The 27548-nt window shown below is 42.6% G+C and overlaps 1 protein-coding gene across 2 annotated transcripts in view; it reads left to right on the top strand.

The window, feature by feature from the left end:
• ADAM10 (ADAM metallopeptidase domain 10) overlaps positions 1-27548 on the top strand; it is a 239713-nt gene that overhangs the window by 181684 nt on the left and 30481 nt on the right. The window contains exons 7-9 of one of the 2 annotated variants that reach the window (XM_073618815.1): positions 975-1067; positions 2810-3005; positions 9430-9593. In XM_073618815.1, the coding sequence (XP_073474916.1) occupies positions 975-1067; positions 2810-3005; positions 9430-9593 (453 nt within the window). The remainder of the gene's footprint in view (positions 1-974; positions 1068-2809; positions 3006-9429; positions 9594-27548) is intronic. The other variant, XM_073618816.1, reaches the window with a different exon arrangement.

Here is a 27548-nt window from a genome sequence, read left to right as displayed (position 1 = left end):
CTCCAATAATTACTAATATCATACGTTAAACAATAATATGATTGAAAAAGTCCATATGTGATGAATCCTTGGTTACTATCACCACCATCTGCCACCTTGAAAGTGTGATCCTTTATAGCACCACCACCACCAAAAGCAAAAATGCTCGCTTACCAGCTCCCATTAACCTTGTATTACAGGAGGTCAATAACACTTGTGGCTTAATACTCCACCAGGGCCTTTAGTATCATCAGAGGGTCCTCCTGTAACTCACTTGCCAATCTTTCTGACAGTAATGTCATAGGGGTGTCCCAAAACATAAAAGGGTCCGCATAGCGTAACATTTTTAAAGCTTGATTAAACAAGCCATTTAAGATTGCACTTGCTTTAAAATAATATTGCAATTACCTTAAAATCAATAGCGCCGATTGGCACATGCAGCAACCCGTTGTTGCCGAGAATCGTGTTGACATCAGCATGTTGCTCCGCCCCATGCGTTTCATCATACGATGACGTTGCCTTGGGCACCTTATAAATGTGAGCATGAACAGTTTTGTAAATACTGAAATAACTGGTTTACCTATCTCTGTGTATAGACCAATTATGGAAAAAGCCTCCATTGGAAAGCTTGAATAATAATATAAAAGTAAAGTTGGTATGAATAGTGTCCCTGAGCTAAACTGATGCCATTACTGCAGGCAGCATTATTAAAAAAACAAAAACAAAACCAATAATTAAACAAAATCCATAATTTTACATTCCTTCTACTGCATGGTAATTGTAATCCGATTGATTATTAAATGTTATGGATTGTAGAATATGAATAATGTGGTTTTTTTTTTTTTTTTTTTGCTTTTTAGTTTTTATGTACATGTACCTTTTTACCTAAATATTTTGTTGAATGTTGTTTGAAATATTTGTGTACGCCGCCTTTTTTTTTTTTTTTTGTAATAAAAATCTGTTTTTAAAGCTTTAAAATTATTGTATTTTACTAGATATCCAGCCATGTAAAAGCAATTGACACCATCTATCAGTCAACTGATTTCATGGGTATCCGAAATATTAGCTTCATGGTGAAGCGCATTCGGGTGAGTATTTTAAAAACTTTAAAGCGGCAGAATTTATAATTTCTGAAAATGATTATAACTTTAAAGGTCTGCATGACATTCACTGTACAACAGAAGGGTAGGCCAGGTCATCTTGTGAACTTTAGTGCTTCGCCCAATCTGCTGTAAAATGGCTGGGTGCAAGCTGAGCAATATGATTAAAACACGAATAAGGCTTAAATTGGAAGTAAACCCTGGTGGGTTTTACTTCCTCTTTATTTCCCTGCAAAGGTAAAGCATAATGGACTACTATGCATCGCATAGTAGCCCATTATGTGTCACTTACCTGAAACCTAAGCCTGCGAATGTCACTGCTGTCCCTACTAACGGCGAGCGTCCATCTTCACCCCTCTTCCCTCCGGGGCCGCGAACTCCGGCTCTGTGACTGGCTGGAGTCGCATGACATCACTCCCACACCTACCGCCAGTCACGGCATGACTCCTATTTGAAAGGGCACGATGTGCCCTTTCTAAAGCGTGCATGCTCCATAATCAACGGCGCTCAGCTGTTTTCTAAATATCTCCTAAACCGTGGAAGTTTAGGAGATATTTCAAGCACCTACAGGTAAGCCTTAATATAGGTTTACCTGTAGGTAAAAGTGGCTGTATAGGGTATACAACCACTCTAATACCTCTTCTGTTTCCTGAGCCTTTTTTTTTTTTTTTTTAAGCTGGCAAGGGGGCCCATCAATGTGCAGGCCTTCTTTTCTTCTGGTTTGTGCTATTTATTTCTTGAGCTAGTCACTGCAATTGGTGCCCTATAGATTTCCCCTGCAGTGACCAATTGATAGTAGTATAATGAGGAGAGGAAGTGGAATGGTCTTGTGCTGCTTGTCTTTCACAATTTTTGGACTTGGGTATTAACATATATATTTGTCTCCTGCTATCCTTTCCGTATATATTATTATAACAATAAGTTATGAAAAGGTATGTTTTTATTATTTTTTTTTTATTCTTCAACACAATATACATACGTTTTGCTTTTTTAATAGAATATACTCTTTATTTTGGTAAAAATTAAATTATTTTGGAGGATGAACAAAAAAAAAATCTCATTCCTAGTCTCAAATAATAATCCAGACATCTTGAGCCTAATTGCCCATTCCCTGCACTGAATAATGGTTTTCAGTGGTTTACAGAGAAATCAAATGTGAAAAGTTGAACTTGTAGATTTATTAATGCTGGAAGCACTGATGAATTCAGAGACCTTGTAAGTGATTATTTAGTTATGCTGTGTTAGGCAACCCAACAGTGCTGGTTTCAGATAACACATTTGTTGCTTAATTTTTACAACATAAAAACCATGGCATAGAAGACTGTTATTATTCCCAAACTTTAGTGATTCTACAGCACATCTAATTATGAGAATATCAGTCATGTAAAAACTCTGCGACATAAGGTAGCACATGGTCCATTGAACCAATATCATTCACCATATGGTCGTAGTAATGCAGCTTGAGGCTGTATTGCTCCTGTATTACATGATCAGCAAACAGAAAAGAAAGACCGAGTATCATGCAGGCAAGCACTGATAACATCATTCATTTTTGTGTGTTTTCTGTATGTAGCTCTGGAAAGATTATGTAGAGAACTCCCACTGCTACCTAGATTGTCTAGCTGTGTGATGTAGTGAAGCAACCAGTAGGCTTTCCAGTAGTTTGAGCTTTAAGCAGAGAAATACATTGTCTTTATATACCAACTAAAGCATGTGCTCTTGTTTTTCAGATCAACACTACAGCTGATGAGAAAGACCCCTCTAATCCATTTCGCTTTCCCAACATTGGTGTAGAGAAATTCCTAGAACTAAACTCTGAGCAGAACCATGATGATTACTGTTTGGCTTATGTGTTTACAGACCGAGATTTTGATGACGGTGTCCTTGGGCTTGCCTGGGTAGGAGCCCCTTCAGGTACTGGATTTAGTGAGTAATTTGTATGGAAAAATTTACTAACAAAGGCAAGAAACCGCTGACTGGTACACTTGACTCAGTGACTGTAATAAATCCAGTGACCGTCTCTTCAGTGTGTCATTACCTAAAGAGAAATGAACATTTTATTTACATGTCACTGCCACTTTTAGAATATTAGAACACTGACAAAACAAAAGATGTTAGGCTAGTCCCCATATGACTTCCCCCTAGCAGTTGTTTTTTGCTAGTGTCCTAGAAGGTTGGACACACTTTTTGTTAACCTCAGCTGTGAAAAACCTCTTTTTTTTTTTTTCTTCCTCTTCAGTCAAGATATTTGTAACACTGTTATTTTTTCTTCATTCAATACACTGCTTGAGTTGGTCTCCTCACAACAGCTATCCAGTTTGGCCTATCCTCCGCAGTATCTTTTGGAGGTCATACCCAGATCCTGCTGCAATGAAGATGGTGGGTTAGCCTGGAATGTGAATTTTGGGTCCTGGCCTCTGCCAGTGGTGATTTTCAGGTCTTAGTGATCAGTTAGGTGCAGAGTGCTTTCCAGGTCCAGAGCAGTGGCACAGCCTCTGGTAAGTGTGCCTATGGTTGTGGCAAAGATATAAGTCCTCTTCTGGTAATAATCTATGTATTGTGGCACTTTCCAGATCCTAGGTACTGTGTCAGTTAGTTGCAGAGCGTTGTCTCCATGTTCAGAGCCATGATGGGACTGCTAGTATGGCCAGAAAAATAACTTGGCGAAATAGCCCTTCAGGCTGAAACACATAGGTTTAGTCTTAGCATAGCTATGCAATGCCTACCCGCACCCTACTCAACTGGTACTTTGCTGATCAATCTGGTATGTGACCTACACGTATAGGCTCTTCATCATAGCTATTCAGATCTCTGTGTACGGATAGTCCGCTACGGGGAGCTCTCATAGTCTAGAGCCATGGCACAGTGTTTACTGTGATACAATCTCTTCAGGCTCAGTAAATAAAACCATTTGGCTTAAACCATGATGGCATTTACACAGTATTCACACCCTCTTTATTTTCAGACTTTGGAGTTTTTTTCTAGAATGTCTTTGGACACTTGGCCTTGTTTGTAGCCTTCCACAAAACTTTTTTGTTTACTTTTATTTTTTTTCCAGTTTCATTGTGAGGCCCAACTATAGCATACCTAGTCTCTAAAACCTCACGTCGTGAGTGAACCTGGGTGCACTCATGCACTGGAAGTCACTTTTATAGGTGAAGCAGTTGCACAGCTTTTTATCATTTCCTGTTATTTGGTCAAGGCTGCAAGACCTGGTGATGACAACATCCACTGGATATATGGGGGGCAGCCTATAATACCCTATGCTGCTTCAGTGACTGTACAAATGCAATTCCAGTTCCTAATGTGATAGGCATGCATGTTCACAGCTCTGAATGCATTTGGGTCTGCTCACTTTCACCTGCACATTTTTGATGAATGGCTATGATCAGCTGCTGATCACAGCTATTTTATTCTGCAGAGTCTGCCGGAAAGTTCTGCTATATGCTTATGGTCACCCAAGTGGCCTTGAGATTATAGCAGAACAGGGAATGTAGCTAATGTAAGGCATGCCGACCTGGCCAGCTAGAAGCAGTTCTGTGCCGTTATATTCCTCGAGTTTGAGAACCCTGCACCCCATCCCCGTATGTTTGTGTTCTCATTCACATCACAAGCACAAAAATAATTAAGAAAAAGTAGATTTCTTTACTTTTTTCTAGTTGTTTGGCGCAGGGTTAGAAATGGGACTTTTGGTAGCTTCTATTGCTTTGAATAGATGGCAATGTACAGATAAAGGACAGAAGTGTGGGACATCTCTAGTAAAAGTTTAACAACATACAATAAACCAGTTAGGCCTAGAAATCTTTTTGACGGACATTCCTACTTTTAGTGAAAATTAAATATTCGATCAAAGTACAGGGTTAATTGTTAAGCTCAAGTCCCACCCTATCAAACAGGTAGCGCTAAGTAGGGTTTTTCAGAAAAGAGCATCTAAAAAAAGGTAAGCTGCGATTTTAAATGTTTTAAAGGTATGCTATATAAATGGGAACATGTTACCAATCCAAAGTAGGTCCTATTCTAAATTTGTCTGCCAAGTTGAAGGACATAGACTTGTATGAAAATGCAAAACCTGCTTGAAGCAGATAAGTGCTAGTCAAAACAGGTCCTTATTGTAGTGGGGACAATGAAAGATACCCATGTATTTGTTGAACTGCAACTCGAGAAGAACTATTTTTAGCAGTTCTTTTGGGCCAGCTTAGTTACCTCAAAGATTTCTGTGGTTGGATAAGGTGGAGAGGAGGGGCGAATGATTGATTGTTACGATCTACCCTTGTCAAATCACAGAATGCCTTGTATTCATTGAAAAGAATACAAGATGTTTTCTAAATAGTTACAGCAGCAAAGCCTGGAAGATCAAAACTCACACTGTGTGAAATACAACTGAGAATGTAATCTCCAGCAGCCTCCCAAATGTCATACCAATCATTAGCTTTAAAGTGTTTGTTACGAAAAAAAGGATTCTGTTCCTTTAAAGTATGTTGATCCGCACAGTGCTTGTGCTGTGTAATATCTGGCTGATCCTGCCTGGTTCTGCCCTCCCCCCTGTAAACTGTCCACAGTATATCATGGCTGCTGATCCCTGACACCGTGGTCCATTTACGTGCCTCCGTCATCCGCTGTGTCTCCTGTCGTCCTCTGTTCTCGCAACCCCCCCCCCCCCTACTATGTAACTGTCATTAAAACCTAGAAAATACCCACGTTTATTGATCACCAGCAGATGGAAATCTATCCCTTCAGTCATCCCTTTAACCATTTGCAGATGACCTGGCAGCTTTGTTGCTTTTCAGTTCTCTCTTCACACAATAAAAGTCAATCGATTTCACTTTACCTGTGATGATAGTTGACATGTCAGCCAGGTAGTCCGACATAATGATAGATCATGTTTGTTTGCATAGCCTGTAGCCACCAACAATAAAGTGTATTTTAAAATTAAATTTGTTTTTGCTTTAGCAGTAAACTTGAATTGTCAGATATTTTGCAGCACAGCCTCCTAAATCCTCCTAAATAGATTCCCGGGAAAAAAAAGTGAGAGGTTTATTAACTTGCAGCCCTTTATTCCCTGTTGCGGTCTGATAATCAAATTTACTTCTCACAGTAAGCACGATAAAAAGACAGCAAGTTGTCATAGGGCAAAATCATTCCTCAAATTGTGCTGCTTATGTATTTCTTGATCTATTAGAAGTAAAAATGAGATGCCTGCAGGTACCTCTTCACAGCAGGGAGTGGATGAGATTCCTGTTTTTAAGTTTGTAGGCGCATGGGTCCCTGCTGTGAGAAGGTTCATGAACAATGAAACTTCTCTATTTCTACTCCTCACTGTCATCAGGGAAAGCACAGCCTGTTACTCCATGGCACCGTCTTGTGCTTTTGCATGCCAGATAAATGACCTCTTTTATTGCATCTGCCTTCCGATGCCTAATGTCACTTCTCAGAAGCTGGGAATTTAAACCTGTTTTACACTTTCATTTTGCAGCATCATGCAGACATCTGTGGCTTGTTTACTAAAAAGTTATTTCCAGAAATGATCACCTGTTTATATTTGCAGTTGCATTCTGCTTATTTCTCACGTTAGAGAGAAAATGAAATGCTTTACAATATGGCACCAAGTAACAGAGCAAACATTGCCGTTAAAGGGCTTCTGATATCTCATGTACAATGTTTATTGATGTCAGTTATAGGTTACACTTGGCTACACAGCAATTGTTAAACCATTAATTTACTTACATTTTCCCAAAATTGAGCCTGTACTTGAACTCTGTGTTTGCAATGCTTCAGTTTGTAAATGAACAGGGAGCCTCTGTACAGAGCGCTTCCTGTTCATTCATTCTGCAGCTGAGGCTGCAGAGAAAGGATTGAGGAATCTGGGTTCTCTATCTCTCTGTCTCAAAAGTGAGATGTTGGGTGTCTGTTTAGACATGTGCTATTTCTCTAACCCCCACGGGGCTGTTAAACAAAAAAAAAGTGAAAAAATAATAAGATTGTAAACATTTTTTTTAAAGAGTTAAGAGCTTTCTCACATGTATTCTGATTGCACGAATGAGTGGTTTGTTCATGTGGCTGGAGCCACCTGTTATGCTTTGTTTGCTGTTTGTCAGCTAGGCTGTACAGGGCCCTCATGATTTCTAACAGCCCTGGGTAATAGAACTAGTGCAGCACTCGCAAACCCAAAACTAAAATGACAAAAATAAATAGTAATTCAAAACAATCCTATAAATCACCAAGATCTTGCCCCCAATGTCTCCCATCCAAGTACTAACCAGGCTGGACCCTGCTTAGTTTAGGGGAGATTGGACAGTTTCAGGGTGGTGTTGCCATAGGCCTTACCTAAGCCCTCTGTCTATTATTAAACGGAGGGCCACCCTAAAAAAAAAATAAATAAAAATTTCAATAATATTCTTAAAAAATGAAGAAAAAAAAATTTGAAGAAAAAAATTTAACTTACCAGAAACCCCTGTTGGAGGCAGTCTTCCTAATCTGCCTCTTCCTATTCCACCGCGCTTCCTCCTCTTCGGCGAGTGGCCCTGTTGCCTTCTGGGACATGTGTGTCCCAGAAGACAACAGGGCCGTTCACAAAGTGCCGCGCGACTCGCGCATGCGCAGTAGGAAACAGGCAGTGAAGCCGCAAGGCTCCACTGCCTGTTTCCCTTCGTTAAGATGGCGGGCCGGCAGCCGATCCGATGGACGGATTGGCTTCTGGGGGCCGACATTGCGGGCAGGCTGGACAGGTAAGTGTCCTTATTAAAAGTCAGCAGCTACAGTGTTTGTAGCTGCTGACTTAAAAAAAAAAAAAAAACATTGCGGCCGGTACACTGCTTTCATATCAATATGTGTAATCCAAATGCTTTGCATAAACCATGATGTCATGATACGATCCAAAAACAAAAACCAATAAAGTGCTTAAATCCAGGAATTCATGTAGCGGAATATACACTGGAAAATGCACTAGGACAGAATATAGCTGTGATGGGAAAATAGCATGAGCTCCTCAGGTCGCCACCATCAAACACTTGTAAAGTCTCCCAGGTGCTTTAGGTCACACTCAAGGCTTACAAAATAATGTGATATAAGAGAGCTCACATGCATGTAGTGAAATTACCCCTGGGAAAGAGTACTCTCGCCAGTCTCCCCTCATTCCCAGAGACACCAGGCATTTTGCTGTCAGTTGTCACCATATACATCCACATGGAACAAGAAGATGGAATTTCAGCATTAAATATGGCCACCATTCCTTCGCAGATGCTTGCATTTCATCGCGGCTTGTGGGTACTTGGAGTTTATGGATAAGTCCCAAAAGTTAAGCCTAGTACACACAATGAGATTATCAGACAAATGATCTTCCTTTTTTATTTTGCATGCTAGTCTCCATATCGAAAACAATTGGGTTGCTAAAGTACGAAAATTCTTGTACGACAGAATAAAAATTCAGAAATGATGTAATGTATTTGTATTGTATTTCCAGACGAAAGCTATAGTGATTAAACAAAAATCATATGACGGTATCGTACGAGATAAGATTGTGTTTGTCCCTTCGGAAAATTTCGGACGAAAGCTGTGTACGAACGATCAGATTATTGTACGACCTCTTCAAAAAGCAGTATTTTTTGTACAATATTCTGATCGTGTGTACGGGGCTTTAGTCTCACGGCACCAGCCTCAGCCTGCAGCTGGCTGTTTAGAATGGAGACACTAGAGCACCATTATGCCCTGTACACACGGTCGGATTTTCAGACGGAAAATGTGTGATAGGACCTTGTTGTCGGAAATTCCGACCGTGTGTAGGCTCCATCACACATTTTCCATCGGAATTTCTGACACACAAAGTTTGAGAGCTGGCTATAAAATTTTCCGACAACAAAATACGTTGTCGGAAATTCCGATCGTGTGTACACAAATCCGACGCACAAAGTGCCACGTATGCTCAGAATACATTAAGAGACAAAAGCTATTGGCTACTGCCCCGTTTATAGTCCCGACGTACGTGTTTTACATCACCGCGTTCAGTACGATCGGATTTTCCGACAACTTTGTGTGACTGTGTGTATGCAAGACAAGTTTGAGCCAACATCCGTGGGAAAAAAATCCATGGATTTTGTTGTCGGAATGTCCGATCAATTGTCCGACCGTGTGTACAGGGCATACGTTTCTCAGAATCTAGTGCCGATTTGTTCTTGCTTGTGGTATCCTGGGTAAGTATGAATGTGCAGGGAATCAAGACTCCATAAACTTTTTTTTTTTTTTTTTTTTTTTTTACTAATTACTTTCTCTATTCAAACTACAAACTACTCTAGCATACTTTTAATTAAACAGTAATTTACTACTACGTGGTATTGTACTGTTTTCTACTTTTTAGGCAGCTCTGGTGGAATTTGTGAAAAAAGCAAACTCTATTCTGATGGGAAGAAGAAGTCCCTGAACACAGGAATCATCACTGTTCAAAATTATGGCTCCCATGTGCCTCCTAAAGTCTCTCATATCACCTTTGCTCATGAAGTTGGCCATAACTTTGGTTCTCCGGTATGCGTTTTTCTTTTTTCTTTTTTAAGCTTTCCAAATTTGTAAATATTTTATTTACGTTTAGCCTCTACACATCATTTTCTGTGTACATGCTCTTTTGTGCATTAACCAAAATTGAAGTATATCAATATTAAAGGGATATGAAAGGCAGATTTTTTTTTTTTTGTTTAAAAAAAAACAAACATGTCATACATACTTGAGTGGTTTTTCAGAGCAGCCCCGAACCTCCTTTTTCTAAGGACCACTACTGGCCCCTCCCTCCTGTCTAGTGCCCCCATAGTAAGCAGCTCACTCCCAGCCGCTGCTGTGTCCATTCACACATGGAGTGCAGCTCGGCCCTGCCCCTGCTCTCTCCTCATTTGCTCACAGGTTGTGATTGACAGTAGAGGGAGCCAATGGCTGCAACTGCTGTCTCAGCCAATGAGGAGGGAGAGCTGAGGCTCTCATGCACATTACTGGATCAGGATTGGGCTCAAGTAAGTATTGGCAGGGCTGCTGCACACAGGTTTTCTACCTTCATACATAGAATGCATGACGGTAAAAAAAACCTTGATCCTTTACAACCACTTTAATCTTGAAGGAAAACTGGTGTAATTTCTACAAGCTCCTCATAAAAAGGAAACTTGCAAACTCTTTAGTGCAATTACATATGTAGATTAAATTTGAAATATTCTCTGTGTATATATTTACATGCCTTCCGAGATTGAAGCAGTTTTTTTTATAACTCACACCAATCATAAATATAGTTAGAAAGTCAGTTCACTGCAATAGTATCTTAACAGCATGCCGTGGTGATCTACTGTATATCGTTACCTCACGTTTCCTACAATGACACATATTCAGTATAGTGTTGAGAAATACCAAAGGACCATAATGAATTTGGAAGGACAGCATTGATGTAAATATTAGTTTCACTCAGTGCATCTGTGTGCAGCGGTGCTAATCCTCATCAGATGAATATTCACTCCCTGTGCACAGTGTATCCAACGTTTATTTGATATCTTAACCATTTCTCCAACCTCAATTATATATACCACTTACTAAAATTTAGTAGTGTAAGGGTGTGTATATATAAAATAATTAAAAAAAAAAAAATTTTATATATATATATATATATATATATATATATATATATATATATATATATATATATATATATATATATTATAATTTTTTTGTAATGTTTGGGGTGTAGACAAATACCATTTCATAACTGATTGTTGCACTCCATGGACCCACAGCATGCTTCTTCAGGGGTAACTAAATTCTGCAAAGTCCAGTTTTGTATTATAAATTCAGGTTGGCTGGAAGGTCCGCATTGAGGGCTGGCTGTCTTTCTTTTTAATGCATGTATAATTGCTACTTTAGCAGCTTGGTGATGTACTGTTTTAGCTATGGATAAAAGCAGAAGTTTTGGTTTTGTGTTTCTTTTTTGTAGTTATGTCTAACGAAGAACCATACTGTTTTGAATACTTGTCTTTGAATATAGCTTGGTGTTACTAATATGAAATAGACAAGGCAGGCGCTTGGTTTTAGCACTTAAGAAACAAAGGCAAATTGAAACCCAAAAAATGTGGGTTTGACAACAAAAGTGAAACACTTCTTATCTAGTAAATTAGGTGCTCTTTCCACAGCCCATGTGAAGTGTATACTTAACAGAAGGTAGACGTTAGACAAGCAGTCCATATACTGTAATCTCAGCTGTAGGATTTCTTCCACGTATTCTGCCAGCCTTTTGATCACCATAGTACTTTCACTCCAAAATAATGAGGTTAAAAAGATGCCAGAGAGTGTAAATGGTGTAGTAGATTTTATTAAAAAGCGTGCTTACAAAAACATACAAATGCTTCTCACATATTGCCCAGCTGTGTCGATCCGCCATTCGTAGCCACGTCCTCAGGAAGCTAGTTTGGGTTTCGATTTACATTTTTTTTAAGCGATTACCTTGTCTATTTCATTTTGGTGCATGAGGTGTAGTCACACTTTTTGGGTGGGCAGCTGGTTTGAGTCTATATGTATTAGAGTTTTTTTTTTTTTTTTTTTTACTGTTTTTGTTTAACACCCTTTGGGGAACTATATAAGGAGGCGCCCCATTTGTGTACTCCATATAAAAAGTGTTACTAAACCCAGGACCCTTCATTCACTATATCTGGTCTCCCACAGTACACAGAACATGGAAATGCAATTATTTTATTAAATATAAACTGCTAAATATCTTTTCTCCTCAGCAGTTAGATCAGTCTTGTGACTTCTATCAGTGTATGGTTAAAGCCTATAGAAGGAGTTTTCATTCTCACCTGATTGTCCTATGAGGCTGCAGGACCCCTGACCTTCTGTCTGGACATTGCTGATTGGCCCTGTGCCAATCGTATACACCCTCCCAAGGAAAAAAAAAGCCTTTATGGCAATACACACCAAACTGAGCATGTGCAGAGTGCCTCCAAGGCTCTGTTCTATCAGGAGATGAAATGGGGACAGTGGTAGAAGGGGAGGATCAGAGAAGACAGGATCAAACAGCCTTTTTACACAGTGCATAGGATTAATTCCTTAGTTTCCACAGTGAATATAAGAAGCATGCTTTACTGCATATACAGACTGATTTTACTGTTGTGGGTTTAGTAACACGTTTTTAAGCTCCAAAAATCTTATTGCTGCTGCACTAACACTTTTTAGGGGTCAGTTTATTAATATTTTCACCCTGGATCCAGACAATTTTCTTATTATTTTGGTTGGAAAAATGTGAATCCTGGGTAAAAAGCTTTTTATAAACAGATCCCTCAAAGACCTGTCGTGAAAGAAATATGGAGGCAGCCACTTGCTGACATGTCTATTGCCTGGCTATGTTGATTTCAGTATTTTATGAATCAGACTTGTAGCTTGCATAAAGTGTAGTTTCCAGGTCATTGGTTTAAAAGATATGCTGGAGGTCAGCGTGGCGGCCTTAGCAGCAAGCATTTTAAAATGGTAGCTCATTGTTTGAGACCTGCTCCCTTAATAGGAAACTGACAATCAGCAGGAATTATACAGGCCTAATATCAGGAGAGCTGTTTTAAATTCTCACGAGCAATATGCAGATGCACTGTTCAACACATTTTTACTTAGAGTATGACATGTTTCCTTTGAATACACTCTAGCTGTCGGCGTCCATGTTTAGTAGAAAAAAAGGTCCTTTTTTGTACATCATGGGACACAGAGTTAGGCTAATATTCATTGCCTGCTGGGTTATACTTCATCTCCAGATGAATGCACACTGGTATACCAAAGGTCTTTGGACAGGAAGTGATCCCATATATAACCCCTCCCATACAGGAAGTAATGCAGTTTTTTTACCAGTGTCTGCAAGGTGGCTGGCACGGTTGTTTGAGCTCTCTGAGCTCCAGGTCTCTAGTCCCACAAACGGTTCTTGAATGAAGGGATTGACCGTTCGGGTCCATTTGACACAGGCTTTAGAAGCTTAGATATGTGGTACCCGTGCCTTGCAAAGAAGACTTAAGATCCTGCAGGGTTTTGCCTGTAATGTGGCCTCCGGACGCTGGACCCTGCAAAGTGGAATCCTGGATACTACAGCGCTAAGGCATTCCTTTAGGGTGCTGTACAGGTCCAAGGAAGTAGGCCCTAAACATGAAAAAGGGTACCCAGTCCTTGAAGGTCCTCAAGTGACAGGAACCCGCCATGAAGGGTGAAGATTGGCTCTTAGTTTCTAAGCTCCCCTATGCCTGGACAGGTAAGTGAAACCCCTTTATTATTATTGTGGGGTGTCCCAGTGATTGTAACAATCAGTCAAGCTAGCTGGAGGCTGGATACCTGTGTGTGGTGACCATACGGGGGAGTTTTGGGGCTAGCTGTGGGTGTTTGCAAATTGTACCTTTTTTACCTGTATAATGGCGCAGAACGGTGTGCCATTTTGCCTTGGTTCGCCATGGTCCACATGCGTTTGCTAAAGCGCCGCTGGGCTCAGCAGTTTGGCAGCCACGGCGCAAAGCGGCTCTGCCGCACATGCACTGTAGCCTTTATCTAGGCGCGCAAAGATTTGCATCATACGCGAATACGGCAACACCCGTTCGCCGGGACCGCATGCACAGAATGTTCCGGCGCACAGCCAGCTTATTTAAGCTGTGTATGCCAAGCATGCGGTGCTTCCTGAAGACAGCTGTGGGACACAGAGCAGGCTTTGAACCAGGCACTTGCAGCGGTTCATTTCTCCTTACACGGGTCATGTGAATCACCAGGTGTTGCTTGGCAGGCTAAAGGTGCTTAGCAGGATTGTTGCATAGGGGCTTGGTGAGCCCTATTAATAGGGTCTCCCTTTTGAGGTGTGTTAATACTACACTTAGGTACTCCCCTTTTGTGGCTAGTAAATGTCTTCAAAAAAAGAGGAGCGAGACTAACACTACAGGGAAGGGCACACCTATGTCATCAGTCGTTCCTGATGTACCTTGTCGTATCCCTAGTGTTGTATCCCCTGAAGGACCAGAGGATTCCAGGCAGTTTGAGCCGCTGTGCCTATCTCGGATTGTGCCTACAGTCAACGCTGCTGCTTCACCCTTTATCACTAAGGATAAACTGTCCTCAGCCCTCCCCAGGTTAGAGCATAGGATTGCTGGCATGATTGCCTCCATCCCACAGGGTGGCAAGAAGTGTCACAGATCCCCCTCCTGGAGCCTCCTAGTCTAAAACAGGAATGGGTTGAGGAAGGGGAAGAGCTTAAAGCTCAGGATTCTGTGGATGGCCTGGCGGATGAGTCTGCTTCCGAGCAATCTGGATAAGAAGACATCCAGTTGGTGTCTGCCTCTCAATCATAGAGGCTTTTGATCCTGACTCTTACCTAAATGGTTCGTTCTGCCTTTTAACCACTTCAGCCCTGGAAGGAATTTAGGAAGGACAGATATAGTCAACTGACCGCACCACATCCCATATTTGACTACAAAGTAGAGACAAAGGCTATGTTAGCCTATAGGGGGATAGGGGAAAAAACGAAGGGAAATATTCCTTTTTCCCCCAGGGACTTTTAAGGTGCTTCTTAACTCAACAATTTAGACAATAAATTCCGTACCAATTATAAAAAATTGTTATTTTTATTTGATAAAGATTAAAAACATCTGTGCCTCACATGGAAAGAATGAGACATAATTCTAAAAATGCTTAAACATAAACAATTTCGCTTAAATTCATTCACTTTATACAGTGCTACATAAAGCAACTACTTAAAGGTGCCATGACAATCTGCCACTTGCTCTCGACATGTTTCGCTCAAATGTGAGCTTCTTCAGGAGTGTTTAAAGGCAATGATTGTAGTAAACTCTGAATAATGAGAAAATAAGCAGTAATCAATACATCAATAGTTTAAATGTGTACAGAATGTAAACCAACGCTATTGGTTATTAGAATAGTACAGAGTGTTACAGTATGTATACATAGATTTGAAAAACAAAACAATCCAAACAGTTGTATATGAAAAAGATTTAAGTTTGCATATCTTACCAAGCTGTAGTACACCCGTGTAGCATAAATGCCCGCATAGAATAGAGCTGCTGCCAACTTAAAAATGGGGGGTTCTCATAAGGGTGGGACCTCACTGTCATAGAATGACCACAGGGGAATATAAAGTATTTGAAGGGGCCCTTTAAAGAATACAGATAGAATATATATTAGATGAGGGATCGCATCAGATATCACTTTGATACCAACCATCTTTACTATTAAGGAATGTGTTACCTTCAGTGGAACCAACATGTAAATCCTGACATAGAACAAGAGAGTCTCACAGCCAGTGCAAATACTATAAATGATGATAAGCACCAAGTTCTGATGACCTAATCCCTGGTGAAAGCACAATTGAATTGTCCTAAGGGAGCGATTCCCATTGCAGCAGTTTTCTGAATAGAGAGAAAAAAAAGGGGGTATAATAAAGGGACCATTAGAAATCAAAGAGCGCAGCAGCACACTAAATGGTGACAAGGCTGCAACAAAGCAACTTACTTTGGAGATATAAACACGGCACGTGGGCTTGAGGGGGCTTAGCGCATCCTCTGTAGATAAGCACCGATATCAGAGCTGTGAGCGGTGTATAACCGCCTTTATATACCCCCATCCCGGCGGCGTCTGATTTCACCGCCGGGATGCGGACGTTAATTGAGATTGCCTGCGTCATGACGTAGGAGGGCGCAGCGGCGTCGTTCTGACGCCAGCGGCGTCCATAGGATCGTAGTGCGCATGTCTGAATGGTTTTAGAGCCTGTAAAGCATGCAAGCGCCACCGGCGCCATCTTGGGTAAGGGAAAAGAATAAGGGAAAGGCGAATATTTTAGCCTTAAAATAAAGAAAATTATATATATCAGTCCCAGGTTGGTGTTAATGTTCTAGAGCTTTAAAGGGGATGATTCCTAAAGAATTATTAAAGGCTCCTAAAAAGTAGTTGTCTAATCTAAAGACCTAATCCTACCATGACCAGACTCAATTGTATGGGGCCGCCATCGTGGGGGTGATTGGTTCTTCATCCCCACCGGTGGGTGCCCCGGGCGTCCGTGTGGTCTAGATTGACAGGGATGGCCCCAACCAGAGAATCTTTTAGAGAATTTTTATTCTTGTTCAAACCAGTAAAGTGAAAATGGGAGCAAAAATATATTAATGACTACAGCCTGTAAGATAGGCAACCCATCCAGTGGAAATATGATGATATCAACACAACAATACAATATACATGGTCATCTTACATCTATTAATATCCGTTTTATACCACAAACAGCCCTGGAAGGATTTACCCCCTTCCTGACCAGAGCACTTTTTACAATTTGGCACTGCGTCGCTTTAACTGCTAATTGCGCGGTCATGCAATGCTGTACCCAAACGAAATTTGCGTCCTTTTCCTCCCACAAATAGAGCTTTCTTTTGATGTTATTTGATCACCTCTGCGGTTTTTATTTTTTGCGCTATAAACAGAAAAAGACCGAAAATTTTGAAAAAAAATGACATTTTCTACTTTTTGTTATAAAAAATCCAATAAACTCAATTTTAGCCATACATTTAGGCCAAAATGTATTCGGCCACATGTCTTTGGTAAAAAAAAAATGTCAATAAGCGTCTATTGGTTTGCGCAAAAGTTAAACCGTCTACAAACTAGGGTACATACACAGCTTTTAGTTTGACTGCCTATGTAATTTCTTGAGATGCTAAAATGGCAGGGCAGTACAACCCCCCCCCCCCCCCCCCAAATGACCCCATTTTGGAAAGTAGACACCCCAAGGTAATTGCTAAGAGGCATGTTGAGCCCATTGAATATTAATTTTTTTTTTATCCCAAGTGATTGAATAATGACAAAAAACTACAAAAAGTTGTCACTAAATGATATATTGCTCACTCAGGCCATGGGCATATGTGGAATTGCACCCCAAAATACATTCAGCTGCTTCTCCTGAGTACGGGGATACCACATGTGTGGGACTTTTTGGGAGCCTAGCCGCGTACGGGGCCCCGAAAACCAGTCACCACCTTCAGGATTTCTAAGGGCGTAAATTTTTGATTTCACTCCTCACTACCTATCAGTTTTGAAGGCCATAAAATGCCCAGATGGTACAACCCCCTCCCCCCCCCCCCAAATGACCCCATTTTACAAAGTAGATACCCCAAGCTGTTTGCTGAGAGGCATGTTGAATCCATGGAATATTTTATATTTTGACACAAGTTGCGGGAAAGTGACACTTTTTTTTTTTTTTTTTGTCACTAAATGATACAGTATATTGGCCACACAGGCCATGGGCATATGTGGAATTGCACCCCAAAATACATTTAGCTGCTTCTCTTGAGTACGGGGATACCACATGTGTGGGACTTTTTGGGAGCCTAACCGCGTACGGGGCCCCGAAAACCAATCGCCGCCTTCAGGATTTCTAAGGGCGTAAATTTTTGATTTCACTCTTCAGTTTCAGAGGCTATGGAATGCCCAGGTGGCACAACCCCCCCCCCCCCCCCCCCCAATGACCCCATTTTGGAAAGTAGACACCCTAAGCTATTTGCTGAGAGGCATGGTGAGTATTTTGCAGCTCTCATTCATTTGTTTTTGAAAGTGAAGATAGACAAGAAAAAACATTTTTTTTTTCCTTTTTTAAAAACTTTGTGACAAAAAGTGAGGTCTGCAAAATACTCACTATACCTCTCAGCAAATAGCTTGGGGTGTTTGCTTTCCAAAATGGGGTCATTTGGGGGGGGGGTTGAACTGTCCTGGCATTTTATGCACAACATTTAGAAGCTTATGTCACACACTACCCACTCTTCTAACCACTTGAAGACAAAGCCCTTTCTGACACTTTTTGTTTACATGAAAAAATTATTTTTTTTGCAAGAAAATTACTTTGAACCCCCAAACGTTATATATTTTTTAAAGCAAATGCCCTACAGATTAAAATGGTGGGTGTTTCATTTTTTTTTTTTTTTTTTTTTTTTACACAGTATTTGCGTAGCGATTTTTCAAATGCATTTTTGGGGAAAAAAACACACTTTTTTAAAATTTTAATGCATTAAAACACACTATATTGCCCAAATGTTTGATGAAATAAAAAAGATGATCTTGGGCCGAGTACATACATGACATGCTTTAAAATAGCACACAAACGTGCAGTGGCAACAAAATTAATACATTTTTAAAAGCCTTTACAGGTTACCACTTTAGATTTACAGAGGAGGTCTACTGCTAAAATTACTACCCTCGATCTGACCTTTGCGGTGATAACTCACATGCATGTTGCAATTGCTGTCTACATTTGACGCCAGACCGACGCTTGCGTTCGCCTTAGCGCGAGAGCAGGGGGGGACAGGGGTGCTTTTTTTTTTTTTTTTTTTTTTTTTGCTTTTTTATCTTATTTTTAAACTGTTCCTTCCTTCTTTTTTTTTTTTTTTTTTTTAATCATTTTTATTGTTATCTCAGGGAATGTAACTATCCCCTATGATAGCAATAGGTAGTGACAGGTACTCTTTTTTGAAAAAATTGGGGTCTGTTACACCCTAGATCTCTCTTCTGCCCTCAAAGCATCTGACCACACCAAGATCGGTGTGATAAAATGCTTTCCCAATGGTGCTGTTTACATCCGGCGAAATCTAAGTCATGAAATGCTCGTAGCTTCCGGTTTCTTAGGCCATAGAGATGTTTGGAGCCACTCTGGTCTCTGATCAGGTCTATGGTCAGCTGGCTGAATCACTGGCTGCATTCTCAGGTTCCCTGTTGAGACAGGAGAGCCAGAGAAAAACACGGAAGACGGTGGGTGGGGGGCATTCCCTCCCACTGCTTGTAAAAGCAGTCTAGAGGCTAATTAGCCGTTAGGATTGCTTTTACATGAAAGCTGACCGCTGGCTGAAAAGAATGATACCAAGATGATACCTAAACCTGCAGGCATCATTCTGGTATAACCACTCAAAGTCGTGAATGGCGTACCTGAAGACAAAAAATGGTTAACAATAAAACACAGTAAACGGTAAAGTATAAAAAATTGCATACCTGAAAAGCAAACATGATAAAACATAATAACAATAAAACATTGCAGAATAGAATACAGTAAAAAAGAGCAGAACAAAATAGAGAGAGAACAATGAAACAACTATTTTTTTTTTTTTTTTATTCTATATATTTTTTTGTGGTTTTTTTTTTTTTTTTGTTTTTTTTTTACACTTCTTTTTTTGTAACTGTAAGTTTTATAACTGTAACCGGTTCCAGGTTTTGATGGCATCTTGGGAGACCCTGTGAAAGTGTGCCTAGTCTGTGCAATGCTGTACCCTACGCTAATACTCAACTAGTGTATGGTAGTGTTCAAAACATTCACCAATGCAAAGAACAGGATTATCAGGACAGGAGGGACAATAATAGCGGGTGTCACGCCTATATCCGCGCTTGCTGCAGACACGACATCTTTTTTGGGGGGGGGGTTGTTGGGTAGGGGTACTCGGGAGGACATAAAGAAAATGCCTATCATGCAGCCGACTGCATTTGGTTGGGGATGTGAATGGGGGAAGTACGGGTGCTGCAGAAATGGTGGGTTCCCAATTAGTATTGGCGAATGCAGCAGGAAGGGCACTATGGGCACGACGGGCCTGTGTTTGTCTTCTTCTTGGTGGCAGCGGGACACTACTTGTGCTTGCCATCTCACCAGCTTGAACTGCACTTATGGGACTCGCCACGTCACCAAGTGTTACTGCAGTGCTGGTTTGACTACGACCGGGGTGTACTAGGCCGCTGGTGCTTGCCAGTTCACCAAAACGCTACCAAAAAAAACTGTTAGCGATCACAGGGATCAGGCCTGACTCTGCGAATGCTGCAGTTATGCGTTCAGTGTTTTGTAAGTGACAGTGATCGATCGATACTGCACTTGGGTGGGCTGGGCTGGGCCGGGCGGAGGGGCAAAATGCAGGTGCTAGCAGGTATCTGGGCTGATCCCGCTAACACTGTGTTTTTGGGAACCCTAAACTGCTGGGGACACTTGTATAGATCTGATCGGATCAGATATTGATCCGTTCAGATACTATACCACTAAGGGAGGCGTATGCTGCGTGCGTGGGTGCTAGCGGTACTGGCACTAACCTGACGCTGCCTGGGGCGACGCATATCAACGCCGGGCGATCAGGGGGCTAAACCTTTATTCGGTAATAAATGGCGGGTGGCCTGACACTATAAAAAATGAACTAACCAGCGTCACCTGTAACAGTTATACGGTGATCACTGGTGAAAGGGTTAACTAGGGGGCAATCAAGGGGTTAAAACATTTATTAGATAGTATATGGGGGTCCCTGACGCTATAAAACGCTGACGGCGAACCTAAATATTTAGCTCCCTAACTAGCGTCACCAGTGACACTAATACAGCGATCAGAAAAATGATCGCTTAGTGACACTGGCGACGGGGGGTGATCAAAGGGTTAAAACTTGGTTAGGGGGGTACCCTAGATCTAAAGGGGGCTAATACTAACTGCCCTACCACACTAACTGTCACAAACTGACACCATGCAGTAATCAGAAAAAAAAAAACTGGTGTCAGTGTGACGGGGGGGGGGGGGGGGGTGATCGGTGGTGTATTGTATGCCTGGCATGTGTGTGTGGGTGCACTCACTCGGATGCCTTCTCTCCTCGGCGCTGGAACGGAAAATACCGAGCCGTGGAGAGATGACATAATTTCCTCTGCTGCTGTTTAGCATACAGCAGCAGAGGAAGAATCTTGGCTGGAAGCGATCGCGAGGGGGGGGGGCCGCAAATGGATGGTCTCCCCCTCACCTCTCATCGCTCTCAGACAGAAGCCGACCGCCTCAGGCACCGGAGGGGTCCGATCGGACCCCCCGCCCGCTGGAGGCAGATCTCATACAGGTACGTGATTCTGCCGCAGTATATCTGCGTGAGGCGGTCGGCAAGTGGTTAAGTTGCTTCTTGCAGAGGTTACTAAGCCTCCCTAGCCTCTTTGGGATCCCTGAGGCCTCTTCAGGCCACACAGGCTTTCCCCTTACACACTCTGTTGGAACAGGTGGTGTATGCTGATTGGGAACCTCCCTCCTAAGAGGTTTTCCCTTTTATATCCCATGGATGAAAAGTTTGTTAAGAAGTGCAGTAGGCCCAGCCGTAGATGCAACAGTCTCTTCCTTAAATAAGAACTTGACTTGTCCAGTAGATAACACACAGGGCTTGAAAGACCCTGTTGACAAGAAATTGGAATCATTAACCATTTCAGGACCGGCTCACACCAATATACTTCACTTTGGCACTTTGAAGAGGGATATCTTCATGGCAGCAGGTAGCTACCATAACCTCGGTATCCTCTTCTTCAGTGAGCGGTCTGGTTTCAGATAAAAGTGGTCTCGCCTGTCTCCATACCACTGCAAGGCGGAAACGACATCAAAACGTCCCTTCCGCCCATAGCTCTTAAAGCAACATGTTACCCTGAAAAATCTATATTTAAGATTTTTCATATCTCATAGATATGATGTGGGTTAAATAAGAGTTCTTTTCGACCAAGAGTGAAAGCTTCAAATATAATAACATTTATTAGGAAGCAGTTGAAAGTCTAGCTATACACAATCATCTATCTATCGTCTTACACCAAGGAAGAAAATATTAGGTTGAAATAAAGTATTTCCATGAAGGAATACAGGGTATATTCCTCAATACAGTAATCTTAATCTGCACACATATTTAGTTACAAGTAAAAGGGCATTCCTTTCCCATAATTACCCATCCTTACCCAAGTTCCTTTCAGCTTGCTGGTCTATCAGAAAAGGGCGTTACCTCCCCCTTGGCTCTGAGTATATCAAACCAGGCTGATGTCTCATTGGTTGGCCTAGCTTGGATCATGATTGGAGGACTGACTCCATAAGTCGGCCCCCTTTCATGCAAATCCTTGTGACTATGCTGGCCGTGAGTTAATTGAATTTCCCTAGGAAGTTAGGTGTTGATTATGGGTTGGGCCCCCTCCAATGCATATCCCAACATGGGATCCTTTGAAAGGAGTAGGTGTAAAACAATGGAATTGGCTCTGCATTGTTTGTATATACAAGCCTTGGCCCACATTCTCTGCTCTTAGCAAAAGCTTAAATGAAACCCTTTTTGCCCGGCTTTCATAGATGCCAGCTAAATGAAATATATTCATTATTATAATATTTTACAGTTGTTAATGGAGATTTCACAAACTCATAAGGCAACAAACATTTTTATTTTATTTTTTAATGACATTTTTTTTTTTTTTTTTAATGTAGATATGAGACCTGAGGTCTTTTTGACCCCAGATCTCATATTTAAGAGGTCCTGTCATGTTTTTTTTTTTCTATTGCAAGGGATGTTTGCGTTCCTTGTAATAGGAATAAAAGTGACAATTTTTAAAAAAAAAAAGAACAGTGTAAAAATAAATAAGGAAAAAAAAATGTAAACGTGTCCCGCCGAGCTCCCGTGCAGAAGCGAACGCATACGTGAGCAGCGCCCGCATTTGTAAACGGTATTCAAACCACACGTGAGGTATCGCATCGATCGGTAGAACAAGAGCAATAATTCTACCTCTAGACCTCCTCTGTAACTCAAAACCTGCAACCTGTAGAATTTTTTTAAACGTCACCTATGGAGATTTTTAAGGGTAAAAGTTTGTCGCCATTCCACGAGTGGGCGCAATATTGAAGCATGACATGTTGGGTATCAAGTTAGTCGGGTAAATTTATCTTTCACAATAATAGAAAAAAAATTGGGCTAACTTTACTGTTGTCAAAGTGTATTTTTTCCAAAAAAAGTGCGCTTGTAAGACCGCTGCGCAAGTACGGTGTGACAAAGTATTACAACAACCGCCTTTTCGGCCATTTCCGAGGCTCTCTGGCCGCATGTGGTATTGCATCCCATTGAAGTCAATGCGGAACAAATTATTTTAGTTTCCATTGGCTTCCATGGGAAAACTCTTTGATATGCGAGTACATTGGATTACGAGCATACTCCTGGAATGGATTATGCTCGTAATCCGAGGTTCCACTGTAATTTTCTAGCAAAAAAACTGTTTTTAACTTGTAAACACCAAATCTGAGGCTCAGTCCTTAAGTGGTTAAAGGGCTTCCTTTGGCTAGTTCAGCTATTCAGCCAGCTGTTGCAGAAATTAGTATCTGCCAGTCCGTAAAGGACCAGATCAGACGGCATGACAGGCCAGGCCTAACCAGGAAGGATGATCTGCCTGAAAATAAGGCAGATATTCCTTGAGCGCTGTGTTTTGCTGTTGACGCCTTAAAGGATTCAATACAGCAGGTTTCTTATTTGGCTCTTTTGGCTGTACATATGCGCAGACTTTTGTGGCTTAAGAACTCATCAGCCGAGCTTCCTTGTAAGAAGTTATTGGCAGGTTTCCCCTTTCATTAGGAATGTTTGGTGATCGTGATTACCAAATGATCATGATCAATCCAAAAGATTTCCGGAGGGAAGAGTTCTTCCTGTGAAGAAAAGCACCAGGTGTCCCTCGTTTAAAACCTCAGGGACTGCTTCCTCAAATGTCCAACAGAGCACTAGGGCCAGGGGGAAGCCGCAAGGCCAGGGGCAGAAAAAGCTCTGGGTCCAAAATTCTTCTAAACCCAGCACCAAGCCCTCCCTTTGAGGGGATGCCCCCACTCCATCGGGTAGGAGAAAGGCTGCTTCACTTTGCGAACATTTGGAGAACAATAGTTAAGGACGAGTGGGTCACCAACTATATCCCACGGTTACTAGCTGGAGTTGCGGTGGTTTCCTCCTCAGAGGTTTTTAAGATCCAGCGTTCCCTCGGATCCTCCAAAAGGAGACTTATTGCTTCAGGCACTACATCATTTATTGCATCAAGAGTTTCCTGTACCTGAAAGGGGCGTGGGTTTTTACTCGAACCTATTTACGGTTAAAAAAACAAACGGGGACACAAGGCCCATTTTGGACCTAAGATCACTGAACCAGTATCTACTGATCCAGTTGTTTCGGATGGAGTCTGTCCATTCAGTAGTAGCTCCAGATGGGAGACTTTCTAGCCTCCATTGATATAAAGGACGCGTATTTACACGTACCTGTCTTTCAGCCTCATCAGAGGTTCCTGCGATTTGCAGTAGAGAAACATCATTTTCAGTTTGTGGCTCTACCTTTCGGGCTTGCTACAGCTCCCCGGTGTTCACAAAGGTCCTAGCACCAGTACTGGGTCTTTTAAGGGCTCAAGGGATCCTGGTGCTTGGTTATCTGGATGACCTCCTGCTCACTACAGCCTCTAGAACAGAGCATAACATGCACAGTGCGGTATTTGGAAAGCTTAGGCTAGTGTCAGGAAGGTCGCGGCAGCAATCAAGATGGCGACCATAAACGTCCCCCTGTTCTGCATGTCCCACTTAAAAGGGCTGCGCGGGCACGTTTGCTTGCACGTATGCACACGCTTGTGCACTAGTGCTGCACGAAATGCCAACGTTGGTGCACACGGGCGTGCACGCTTCCAGTGACGTTTGTGGTGCTAACAGACTATTTAAACTGCCTTACTTCCTTGGATCGGTGCTGCCTGGTCTACAGCGTTACCTGTGATCCCTGATTATCGTTTGCCTGTACCTGCTCCAGTTGACCTACCCGGCTTGCTCCTGACTATCCCTGCTTATCTGCCTGCATTTGACCTCGGCCTGTCTTGACTACGTTCCTGCCTGTCCCTTCTGCTACCTCGCTGCCAGCCTGTTGCCAAACCTGCCTGTACCTGAGACAACGTTCTTGCCTGCTCCATCTGCTACCTTGCTACCAGTCTGTTGCCGAACCTGCCTGCACCCGACCCTGCTCCAGTGTCCACCTGCTCTGGACTCATGTGCCAACGCTTCCAGTCCATCTGCCTGCGCCTGCCTGAGCTCCAGTTTCCAGTCTGACAGCTGTTCCTGGGTTCGTTCCAGTTCCTACTTCAGTTCCGGTCCAGCTTGTCTACCAGCAACCTTGCCAGGCACTCATGCGTCTCTGCACTCCTGCGCCTCCTGTTTTGTTATCAGGGGCCTCGAGTCAGAGGTGTAAGGGAGGCCTCCCTCTGCATACCAGACTCTACCACCAGGTACATGACAGCTGGATCATAAATACCGAAAAGTCAACCTTGAGACCAGCTCAAAGTCTAGAGTATTTAGGTCTGATCCTAGATACGGCCCAAGCAAGAGTTTTCTTGCCACCCGCAAGGATCTGTGCCCTAAAGGATCAGGTGCGTCAGCAAAGGGGCACCAGACAACCCTCCATTCGACTCTGTATAAGTCTTCTAGGGAGGATGGTATCCTCCTTCGTGGCGGTGCCCTATGCCCAGTTCCATCCCAGGCCTCTACAACAAGACATCTTGTTGGCTTGGAACAGGAAAGGACAAGCCCTGGATTATCCAATGTTCTTATCTCCTCGGGCACGCTTAAGCCTAAACTGGTGGTTGCAGGATCAGAACCTGTGAAAAGGGAGATCCTACCGGTAACTTGGAGAGTACGGACTATGGATGCCAGTCTCTCTCGGGCTGGGGAGCGACCCTAGAAGGGCTCACAGCTCAGGGGAGATGGTCAAGGACAGAATAGATCCTGCCCATCAACATCCTGGAATTACGGGCAGTACGTCTAGCCCTACAGTCCTGGACAGCGGAGCTTCAGGACTGCCCTATCAGGGTTCAGTCTGACAATGCCACTGCAGTGGCCTATATAGACCACCAAGGCGATACCAGGAGTCGTTCAGCTCTGAAGGAGGTGAACCCTATACTAGCCTGGGCAGAGGGACATGTACCGATTCTTTCGGCAGTCCATATCCCAGAAGTAAAGAACTGGAAGGCAGATTATCTCAGCCACCAGCAGATCTGCCCAAGGGAATGGTCCCCACACCCAGGGGTGTTGCAGGAAATTTGCTAATGTTGGGAATGGCCAGAGATCGACCTACTGGCATCCAGGTTCAACAAGCTACCGTAGTGTGTGTCCCGAACAAGAGACCCTCTGGCAATCGGAGCAGATGTTCTGGTAGTTCCATGGAGCAAGTACCTCCCTGGTTTATGCTTTCCCTCTGATCCCTCTCCTTCCACATTTTGTTGCGCAGGATTCGGAGAGGGGGAGTTCCAGTCATTCTGGTGGCACCAGCCTGGTCCAGAAGGCCCTGGTTCCCGGAGTTGTGAGACTGATGATAGACGGGCCTTCGATGCTTCAAAGTTGCCCCGATCTACTGTCTCAAGGTCCTATATTCCACCCCAATTTACAGTCTCTAAATTTGACGGCATGACTATTGTAGCCAGGGTGTTAAAGGACCGTGGCATCTCTACCATGCTAGAAAAGCTGTCACTAGGAACAACTATCATACGGCCTGGGAGACTTTATATTGCTTGGTTTGTAGCCAAAAAAAGGCATCCTCGGAAATACGTGATTGGGAGAATTTTCTACAGTCCGCTGTGGAAACAAAATTGGCTTTGAGTACAATCGGATGTCAATTTTTGGCCCCATCAGTATTCTTCCAAAGGCCTTTTAGCCTCCCGTTCACTGATCCAAACCTTTATGCAGGGGGAAACTCGCTTGTTTGCCCCCATTAGGTCACCTATGTGTCCTTGGGACTTGAACTTGGGTGCTGTCTGTGTTACAGAAACAATTAAGCCTATCAAGGAAATTCCATTAGACTTGCTGTCGCACATGTTAGCCTTCCTGATGGTCATCACCTTGGTTAGATGGGTGTCGGAGTTGGCGGCCCTTTAATGCAGGGAACCATGCTTGATCCTTCACCATGACAGGGTCGTGTTACGACCCGTTCCATCCTTTTTGCCAAAAGTGGTGTCGGCCTTTCATTTAAATCATTATTTTGCCGCCTTTTTTCTCTCAGCCTCGTTCGGCGGAAGAGAGGCCACTGCATTCTTTGGACGTTGTCCAGGCAGTTGAAGTTTATTTGTCTAGATCTGCGGAGATCCGAGGACTCCTTTTTTGTTTTACCAAAAGGACCCAAGAAGGGGCAGGCAGCTTTCAAAGCTTCCATTGCCAATTGGGTCCGTCAATTGGTCATTCAGGCTTATGGTCTGAAACTTAAAGCTCCTCCCTTTATGGTGAGAACTCATTCTACAAGGGGTGTAGGAACCTCCTGGGCTTTTCGTCATCGGGTATCTGTGGCTTAGATTTGTAAGGCTGCTACCTGGTCTTCAGTGCATACATTCACAAAACGTTCTCAAGTGGATGTTCGAGCAGGATTTGGCTTTAGCCACAGTTTACTGTGGGCTGCCGTATAAGGTCTGATGGCTATTGTTTGGCAGGGTGTCTCCCTCCCCCTCAAAGCTCTTGCTCTGGGACATCCTCGCAGGTAATGAATATTAGCCCAACTCTGTGTCCCATGAGGTATGAAAAAGAAAATCTGATTTTTCCGTCATACTTTACTGTAAAATCCTTTTCTTTGAGTACATCGTGGTACACAGTGGTCCCTCCTCTAATCCCTCCCATACAGGAAGGAGGTACTTCCTGTTTGGGAGGGATTATATAGGGGATCACTTCCTGTCTAAAGACCTTTG

The sequence above is a fragment of the Aquarana catesbeiana genome, linkage group LG03 (assembly GCF_042186555.1).
Source record: "Aquarana catesbeiana isolate 2022-GZ linkage group LG03, ASM4218655v1, whole genome shotgun sequence".
NCBI lineage: Eukaryota > Metazoa > Chordata > Amphibia > Anura > Ranidae > Aquarana > Aquarana catesbeiana.
The sequence above is the reverse complement of the archived record's forward strand: the minus strand, read 5'-3'. Positions and strand labels throughout refer to the sequence as shown.